Source organism: Penaeus monodon, chromosome 1, assembly GCF_015228065.2.
Source record: "Penaeus monodon isolate SGIC_2016 chromosome 1, NSTDA_Pmon_1, whole genome shotgun sequence".
Lineage (NCBI taxonomy): Eukaryota > Metazoa > Arthropoda > Malacostraca > Decapoda > Penaeidae > Penaeus > Penaeus monodon.
The window spans coordinates 27,161,609-27,171,300 of record NC_051386.1 but is presented as its reverse complement, the minus strand read 5'-3'; the positions used below and the strand labels follow the sequence as shown (position 1 = coordinate 27,171,300).

Genomic DNA, 9,692 nt, shown 5'->3' with positions numbered 1-9,692 from the left:
TCCTCACACCAGAAAGGGATACTGGAGTTCTTCCTCAAGAGAATTTACATAATAATACACAGAGGCCGAGTCATTATTGAAAATGCCTTTGGAAGAATGAAGTGTAGATTCCGGCGCACACGAGATTTACAAAACACAAGTTTGCTGACATGTGTTAAGATTGTTTTGGCAGCCTGCACTCTTCATAACGTGTATGGAAAAAAGATGCAGTGAACATCCGGAAGGCTGCCCTAGACATGATGAAAATGAGCAATTTTGGAAATAGAAAAGATATGGTCCTGAAGATGTAACCATAAAAGCTAAGTATGAAAAATAAGGGTAAGTAAGAGTGTTCACTGTTTCAAGATAAACTGAATAATGTTCATATAAAAGGTAAAGCAAGAAAGTGGTTAACAAAGATTTAAGCTTATTTTTTCCCATTTTTTTGCGACATCTGTTATAAAAAAAGTAAGAGTTAATTTTAAAGTTTGCAATTTAGAGGTATTTAAAAAAATATTTTTTTGTCATTTTGAATAGAACAATTGTTTCTTTTTGTTGTCTATTTTCTTATTTCAGATCTTTAAATATATATCAATGGTATCGTCCATTAAAACTTAATTATACTGTTTGGTTTATTGTAAATATACATTCTTGTATAAAAATATTATCTTTTAGCGTAAATATACATTCCCTATGAAATGTAATAGGATCATTATATTATCACAAAACAACCAGAGAATACATTTTATCTTGAGCACCAGTTATGACAGAATCTCAAATATTTTATTGTGTATATACATTTCTATAATATTATCTTTCATTGTAAATATACATTCCTTATGTAACAATTGCATTATCTTATTATCACAGAACAACCTGGGAATATATATTAAGCACCAGTTATCACAGAATCTCAATTCCATTACTTAATGAATTGTAAACAGACAAAATATTTCAACATATTTGATACAAACTTACAAAATAAAACATTAAGCTGTACAAAGAAAAAAAAAAAAAAAAAAAAAAAAAAAAAAGTTCTTTCTTTAATATGATATTGCATTGTTTGTACAAAAATAAAATAAATAATTCACTCAATGTTTCAATATCACAGAAAAGTCTTATCTTTAATTCAAAATAAGTATGTGATTTTTAACATGAACATAAATCAATCCCTTAATAAAGAAAAAATATATGCACTATGTATATAAAATAGGAATTATGCTATTGTTCCAAAATAGAAAGCGTCCTTGTTACTGTATGTATACATGTAAAAGTAAAATAAATAAAAAATTGATTGTATTTTATGACAAAGAGGGGACAAACACTTTGGCTTTGAAATTAACCCAAAGGAAACAATCTTTGGCTTTGAAATTAACACAAAGGAAACAATCTTTGGCTTTGAAATTCACACAAAGGAAACAAGCTTAGGCTTTGAAATTCACAAAAAGAAAACAGTCTTAGGCTTTGAAATTAACACAAAGGAAACAAACTTTGGCTTTCAGTTAAAAAATAAACTTGAACTTTAAAATGAACCAAAAAGGAAACAATCTATTGATTTGAAAACAACAAAATGGAAAAAAAAAAATAGCTTTAGAAAGTACAAAAAAAAAAAAAAAATCTTTAAAAAATCAAAATAAGGAAAAAGGAACTTTAACTTTGGCTTTGAAGAAATAAACAACAAACCTCTAGCTTTGAAAATAACATAAAACAAATAAACTGGCTTTCAGAATTAAAACAAAATAATTAACAAGAAAGCTCTGCTAAAGCCCCCCCCAAAATAAATGAACAATGAAATGTAAAGCAATTAATTACACCTAATATAAAATAATAATAATAATAATAAAACAAAATTAAACTCTGAATAAAAAGAAAGGCTTGTTAGGAAAAAAATAATCATAAAAAAAGGTTATTGAAAATATATCACATCTTCTTAACTATTTCAGAGAGCACATCCACAACTTCCTCTCGCATCCTCTTCATGAGCTCTAAAACTTCTCTCATAATTTCATCTAAAACTTCTCTCATAATTTCATAGTGACGCTGGTCACTCTCCCTCAAAAAGACTACCGTCTCACTCTCCTTGGCCTGTCGCCTCTTCCTTTGTCTCCGTGCTGGTGGTGGCACTTCCAAGTGTGAGGGTCCAGGTATGGGATCAGCCACAGGGTCAGCACTAGCCACAGGGTCAGGGTCATCAAGGTCTTCATCCAATTCATCTGGTCGATGAATGTGAATCCCCTTGGCTGTGGCTGTTACTGGAAAGTCAATATCATGCTGACCCCCTATCAGTTACTTCATCTCCTTGAAAACTGAAATTTACTGGGACCTCTCCCAGACATTTCATTATTGGCTTTCGCCTTCTTAAAGTCATCCTGTAGACCCTTCCACTTACGCTGAAGTTTCTCAGGATGGAATCTCTTCCCAAAAATCACCGTCATCCTCTGGGCCAATTTCTGCTAAAGCAACCTTTTCTTCCCTTTTGTTAAATTAATCCTTTCCTGCAACTCTGCTATCGAGGAAGGCAATGGGTTATAATTCTTTTGCAGATATTCCTGCATAAGATTTATAAAAAATTTGGTTTCATTTTTAGTGAAACCCTCGGCTTCCTCGATTTCACTTGGTTCTACACCAACAACCCGCTCTGGGGAAGTAATTGGTGTAGATACCAAGGAAGATGGTGAAGTGGATGTTGAGGGAAGAACTGGATTTAAGCAAGTAGGAAGAGCATGTGGGTGACATGGTAGCATGAGAAGGCGATGTGGTTCCGGAGGAGACAGCAGGAAAGTTCTGATAGGCAAAGACTGGTTTCCCAAGTACCCTGCGAGGGTATACTTCAACTGTTCTGCAAAATGAAATACACACATCAATAATTGATTCCTATAATAGATATATATATACATATAAATACATTTATACATACATATACATATATATCTACATATATATTTACATAAACATACATATATCTATCTATCTATCTATCTATCTATCTATATATATCTATATATATCTATATATATCTATATATATATATATATAAAATCTCTATATATATATATATATATATATATATATATATTTATATTATACATACATTATATATATATACATTATATATAAATATATATATATATATATATATATATATATATATATATATATATATATATATATATATATATATGTGTGTGTAAATATAAATATATAAATATATATAAAACATCTTTTTGTCTGTCTGTCTGTCTATATAAAGTCCACTGCAATTAGATAGGGTTCTGGGGGAAAAGCCCTAAGTTAGGAATTTGTTTAATTCAATCAGTTATGTTTGTGGATTCCCTAGGAGGTAAGGTCGCTTTGTAAACATTACCAATACTTGCATTTATATAGTTTGTGAGAGGAATTGACACAATTCATCCATAAAAGTGTGGATAATTGATAGAAGGATTAATAACTGCAAGGTTGGATGAATGTGTGAAACTAAGAAACTAACAATGAAGCTATCCCATATATATGTAAATGTACATACTTAGATGTAAAACTATACCATATTTTGAAGATATACTTATTAATGAGTTATTACAATAACCTATATCAGGAACATTTCAAGAATATTGTAGTTTATCATATGATCTGGTCTTCTTTATTTATTTCAATCTTTATTTATTGTTTTTTTTTTTTTTCTATAGAAACGTATATAGTAAACCAAAACACAACCCAACTCACCGTGGTAGCCACTCGAGAGCCCATTCCACTGTTAACTCCTGGTCTGCAAAATACCTCTCAGGAAAATCGGTGCTTCTACGGTACACCACCGAATTTTCTGGGAATGGCACTGAACCATCTGCATCCAGCCAATAATTATTATCGTGATCTTTGAACACTGGAAAGACAAATGCGTCTGCGTCACAAACTTTTCCCATGTAAACATTCGTTATATAATAACAATAACTACACACTGCAGATTTTATCTGTTTCATAAACTTACTCTGACACATAAGTAACTAAATGTGCAACAAAAGACACGAAAATAGCATTAAATAATAACAACACAGCGTCATATAAGAAGACTCACCAACAATTTTCTCGACGACTGCCATTATCTCTGTTTGTAAACAAACGCCTTTGTGACGTCATCTCGTCTTGGTTGCCCCGCTGCGAACCAGGGCGAGTTGGACGAGATGGACAACTTGTCCAGGACGAGAAAGTAGGGGTTCCGAACGGTCAAAACATCTTGTCCAACTTGTCCAACTAGTTGGACGAGGAGTTCCGAACGCAGCATAACTTCAGCCCTAGGGGTTCTAGAGAGTAGGGTGATACCACATGAAATAAGGGTAGTTCCAAATATAATTCCTGATAAAATAATAATAATAATAATAATAATAATAATAATAATAATAATAATAATAAAAACGAGAAGCAAGTCAGGATGAGGCCACAGTGCCATGAACCCGCATCTGCTGTCGAGGACACATCCTCCTTGATCTGTATTTTCCACTATTTCAATCTCTATTTCAATTACTACTTTACTTTAATAGGTCTGGTCTATAATACTTTCTGCTCTTATTAGTGATAGTATTACGGCCGGATGCTATTTCTTACCTATTTAAAGATTTTATCCTCAAGCCTTTCGTGCAAAATGGTACTCTGCTATGTTAGAGCTGACACAAGTGAGCGAGTCGGCATTTGTCGTCACAGGCCGGGCAGGCTAAGCTTACCATATCGGACTTATCCTTATCTGCTATGGTTACACGTACACTCTCTCTCTCTCTTTGCGATACCACTATTAAGATCACATATATCACAATCCTTCATATCTATACATGCATAATTTCTTATTTGTAGTTACATCTGTAAATTAATAAAAATTATGTACTTTTATCTCTTCATCGAAATTTAAATTGCATAACCATGCTGATATATATATATATATATATATATATATATATATATATATATATATATATATATTTTTTTTTTTTTTTTTTTTTTTTTTTTTTTTTTACGGTATAGGCTCATGTTTGTGCGGCCGTGGTCACAGCATGATACTTAATTGTAGTTTTCATGTTGTGATGATCTTGGAGTGAGTACGTGGTAGGGTCCCCAGTTCCTTTCCACGGAGAGTGCCGGTGGTACCTTTTTTAGGTAATCATTCTCTCTATTTATCCGGGCGTGGGACCAGCACTGACTTGGGCTGGCTTGCCCATCCAGTGGCCAAATAGGCAATCGAGATGAAGTTCCTTGCCCAAGGAACTTCATCGATTGAATATAATAGAGTACCCTTAAATAAAAGAGAAATGTATTGTAGGTGCAACGACAAAAACGGATAATTAATATGGTAGACTGATCAATTTTATATACATTTGCCTGTTTCCCTGTTTTAATATTTTTAATACTATGACATGTTCATAACACTCCATGCAAAAAGAAAATAAAACTTTATATTCCTGATAAAATAATCAGGTACTATAATAGCTTTTATGGTTAAAGACTTCAAATAAAATGAGTTATACATAAGGTCATAGGTCCCATGTGTCCAACTGACGGCTGCACCGTGAGACTGGCAAGGGACCTGTTACTTGCATAATCCGGGATCGCCAACTCAGGCTATATGGGCACCTAACTCGCTTCCCTGTGGATGACCCTGCCCACCAGGTTGTCTCTTTGCGAGACAATCCTGGGTGGAGGAGGCCTGTGGGACGACCCAGGAAGTGGGTGGTATGTAATAAAATCATAAGGTCACCAATGAATGTGAAATCATCATGCAGTCATTCATAGTTTGGGGAAACAAGAAAACGTGTAATTTTTAATGAAGGCGAGGAGGGGCAAATGTATCGTTGGTTATTGTTGTTTTTCTCATTATTATTGTTGTTGTTGCTGTTGTTATTATTATTGTTGTTATTTTGTTGTTATGATTATTATCATTATTATTGTTGTTGTTATTGTTATTGTTGTTGTTATTGCTGTTGTTATTGTTATTATTGTTATTGTTATTTTTATTGTTATTATTATTGCTATGCCAGTGGGTCTTTGTCCCTGTGCGAAACATGTGTTAACATGAAAAGGATGACCTGGGCATGTGTTAACATGAAGGGACCTGGGCAAACATGACGCAGCTGGCTGTGAGCAGAGGAGCGGAGGAACAAGCCAAGAGAGGGAGTTGGGTGCTGCTCCTGTGAAGACCTCGTGTGTGCCCTTGTGACCTGATAAACTTTGTGTTGCCCTGTTATAAGCTGTATTGTGCAGTGTGACATGTTGGTTTCCCCCTGTATTGTGCCTATAGAAAAGTGTACGGGTAAATAACTTGTGTAAATAAAGGAAAGACTGTCATTTTGTGTTTATTTCGTGCCCTGCCTCGCCACGTGGCGTTTCCCCTCGTGGTGTTCTGGGACGCTGTGGTGCTCGGTGCCTCTTGAAGCTGTTCAGTGTTCACGACCCTGTGGATAGCACGCTGTCTGCCTAGCCTGCCTTGTGTTGGTGGCAGAGAGACGAGGCGGCCGGCGTAACAAATGGCTGTGTTTGAGTCATGAGTGTTCCATGAGTGTTGCGAGCTGTTAGGGGTGCGCAAGACACGGACGACACCCCTCCATCCACAGTCCGATGGTATGGTGGAGCGGTTTAACCGTACCCTTGCTCAACAGTTAGCCAAATATTGCAGGGAAAGTCAGGAAGACTGGGACGTCAAGCTGCCTGCCATGCTCATGGCCTACCGGTCTGCTGTGCATGAGGTAACAGGCTTCACACCTGCTCGACTCATGTTTGGCCGTGAGCTCAGGCTATCAGTGGATTTGGCCACAGGGCGGCCACCCGACGTGAACTTGCCAACTGTCACATCCAGCTATGCAGTGGCACTGCAGGAGAACCTGGCGGAGGTGCACCGACGAGTGCGTGGCAAGCTCAAGGTAGCCGGCCATGCCATGAAGGAGACCTATGACCGGCGCATGAGGGAAGTGAGGTACAACATAGGTGACAGAGTGTGGCTGCATAACCCGCGTCGGAAGCGAGGGCTCTCGCCGAAGCTACAGAGCGCCTGGGAAGGGCCATACACGGTGGTAGCGGCCCTCTCTGATGTCACCTATCGAATTCGCAGAGGGCGAAAACGACCGTCGGTTGTCCACGTGGACCGGCTGCGGCGTAACAAATGGTGTCAGGAGCGGGATTTGTGATATTTGATCAGTGAGATCGCCAATTTATCATGTTCTCCAAAGATGGCAGCAGCCATGAGGGAGAGGAGGCTATGACTGAGGCAGGCACGAGTGAGGTGAAGCCGAGCCAGATGGACCTGATCACTGCCATGCTGGCCGGTATGAGGGAGGAAATGGCACAAAGGGCAGAAGAGCAGGCACAGAGGGCACACGAGCAGGCGCACCATCTCGCAGAAGATGCAGGCAAGGGAATGGCCGCGGAACAGTTTGCCAACTTGTTGAGGTGCTACAGAGCAATCTTGCATCTGTTGAAGATGGAAACTCAGCAGTACACCAAACAAGGCCTGCAACAGCGTGAAGGAGTGAACTGATGGAGGAGGTGCAGGATCTGAAGGGCGGAGGATTCAGGGCCTGAGGGAGGGAAGTTGAAGGAGGAAAGGTGGCGTCATGAGTAGTTAACGTTGCAGCAGAGAAGGCAGACGAGGTTCGGCAACGATGCCAGAGGGTCAGATTTACTGGGGTTGCTGAGGTCCGTGGCAGGAAACCCACGGGCCTCGCAGCGTCGTGTCGGACGCAGTGGTCGCCTGCAAGAAGAATGGGGGACCCATCGGAAAACCGCTCCTTGGGGTATAGGTGCGGCAAACTCGGACCTGGTCAACCCGCCTCGTGACTCCTCACCCCTTCACTCCCCCCCCGGGCGTGTTAGTTCACGGGCACGCGTTCTCCACCCGCAGCCCCTCAGCGCTCCACGACATTCTGTGAAGCGTAGCCAGCTGGTACGAAGGGAAGGTGGCCTGGGAGGTATATGTCGCCCAAATTTTGAAATGCTGGCATCTGCCAGGGCTGGAGCCAGGAAGAGGACAAAAGGGGCCCTGCAGCTGGTAACAGCGATAAGGGGCCCTGCAGTGGGAAGTGTGGGGCATCTGCCGGCATCCCAACAGGCCTCTACACCACGTGGCGGAGGCTTTGAAAAGCCGTTTCGGGCCACCACCCCAGGCCGAGGGATTACGGGCGTGCTTGAGAAGCGGACTCGTGAGCGTGGCGAGACACTTCCCAGCTGGCGCAGGATGTGGGAAGGCGCTGGTAAGGAGGTCGTACCCCGCGGCTGCGGAAGAGATGGATCGTGGTCCATGGCCCGCGATTTCTTTTGTTGACGTTTTGCAGGACCAGCAGCTGCCAAATCTACGTCAATCAGGCACCACCTGAGGACCTGAGGTGGCGCTGGCGAGGGCCTTGGAGTTCGGGCTTCCTGAAGGAACCAGTGGCCTAGGGCCAGCTGCTCACCCCGCCTGACCTCTGGGGCCGGAAAGGGCTAAGTGGAGAAGGTAGTATGAGGAAGGGAGCCTAGCACTTTCCAAGGCTTGTGTTGGGGCTGCAGTGAGGAAGGGCACAGACAGTAGTCGTGTCGGAGGGAGCGGAGAAAACACATCTCTCAAACCGGACGGATTCTGATGCTTCCAGCAGTTGCTGGAAGGCTGTGGCAGGTATGGTCAACAGCCGAGGCTAAGGAAGTGGTACAAGGGGGGGCGGAAAACTCGGACAGCTGGAGAAGGGGGGCGAAACCCAGCCGTCCTCGGTTCCCGGGCCCCGACTTGGGTAAGCTGCCATCGAACCAGCATGATGCAGGTGAGGGCCAGTAGATGGAATGCCTGACAGTGGACCCTGGGGCCGAGAAAGACCCTAGTGCGGCCTGATATGTGGCCACTATGCGACTTCAAGGACGCACCACAGAGATGTGTGGTGTCATGGGGCATTGTGTGCAGCTTAAGGGGGCCAGTGGAGGCTCGTATTGGCGTGGAGCACGGTGCAGCGGCTGCCTGTGTTATGTGGCAGATCTGGACGAGCAATGCTTGCTTGGGCCTTGACTACCTGACGCGAGTAAGGCGGTTCGACTTGGACAGAAGCTGGGAGGGTGCATGGTGAAGATGTGCCCTTGCTTCCAGAGGTGGGTGTGTGCAGAGGTAGTTACGGTTGAGCGACTGCACCTTGCCCCCAGGACAGAGTCTAGAATCGGTATCGACTAGTCAGAGTGATGCATGGAGTAGAGGGCCTCGTGGAAGCCCATCCAAACCTGCAGCGGCTGATGCGTAGCGGTTGGGCGGAGCCTTGTTGGCACCAGGGGAGGGGTTAGTTACAGTGTTGGTAGCTAACTTCTACAATAAGGACCCTGAAGGTGCCAGCTGGGCAACGCTGGGCACTTGTGAGGAAGTGGAGCGTCCAGAAGAGTCATCGGGGAGCGATGAGTTTGGTTGGTGTGGGGCCGTTGCCTGACTTCCTCGAGGACTTGGCTGTGGCGTTACCATGAGCCAGGAAGCTACTCCTTGGCCATGCGTGAAAAAGATGACGTTAGCCCCAGTCGCGGCCGATGAGGACGTAGCAGACGCTGACCGAGATGAGGACGAGCATTGCGGTGAGGGTGATGTACACAGGGACGTCAATAGTGACCATGAGCAAGGTCTTCGGGGCAGAAGATACCCTCTGGGTTTTACCACTGCCAAAGCACCTCCGCCCACACCTCTCTGGAGCGACCCCAGGAGAGCGAAGAAAGCCGCTACTGGATGAAAGATTTTGGGT

General features: G+C 42.1%; 1 protein-coding gene across 2 annotated transcripts; it reads right to left on the bottom strand.

Annotated features, from left to right (window-relative positions):
- Positions 1 to 1,889: 1,889 nt before the first annotated feature.
- Positions 1,890 to 4,259, bottom strand: LOC119572305. Of its 2 annotated transcripts, XM_037919339.1 has the most exons (3): positions 4,049 to 4,259; positions 3,700 to 3,856; positions 1,890 to 2,818 (listed from the first exon to the last, which is right to left on the bottom strand). In XM_037919339.1, the coding sequence occupies exons 1-3, from the start codon at positions 4,071 to 4,073 to the stop codon at positions 2,590 to 2,592; spliced, it is 411 nt and encodes a 136-aa protein (XP_037775267.1). In that variant the 5' UTR covers positions 4,074 to 4,259; the 3' UTR covers positions 1,890 to 2,589. The 2 variants fall into 2 exon arrangements, with proteins under 2 accessions (XP_037775267.1, XP_037775257.1); XM_037919329.1 differs by lacking the exon at positions 4,049 to 4,259 and having other exon boundaries at positions 3,700 to 3,916.
- Positions 4,260 to 9,692: the final 5,433 nt, after the last annotated feature.

Bases quoted from the DNA above. Each gene is read 5' to 3' on its own strand.
- LOC119572305 (XM_037919329.1), bottom strand. From the start codon at position 3,896: ATGGGAAAAGTTTGTGACGCAGACGCATTTGTCTTTCCAGTGTTCAAA. The intron at 2,819-3,699 runs GTGAGTTGGGTT...TTCATTTTGCAG, and splicing joins GCTCTCGAGTGGCTACCACG to AACAGTTGAAGTATACCCTC.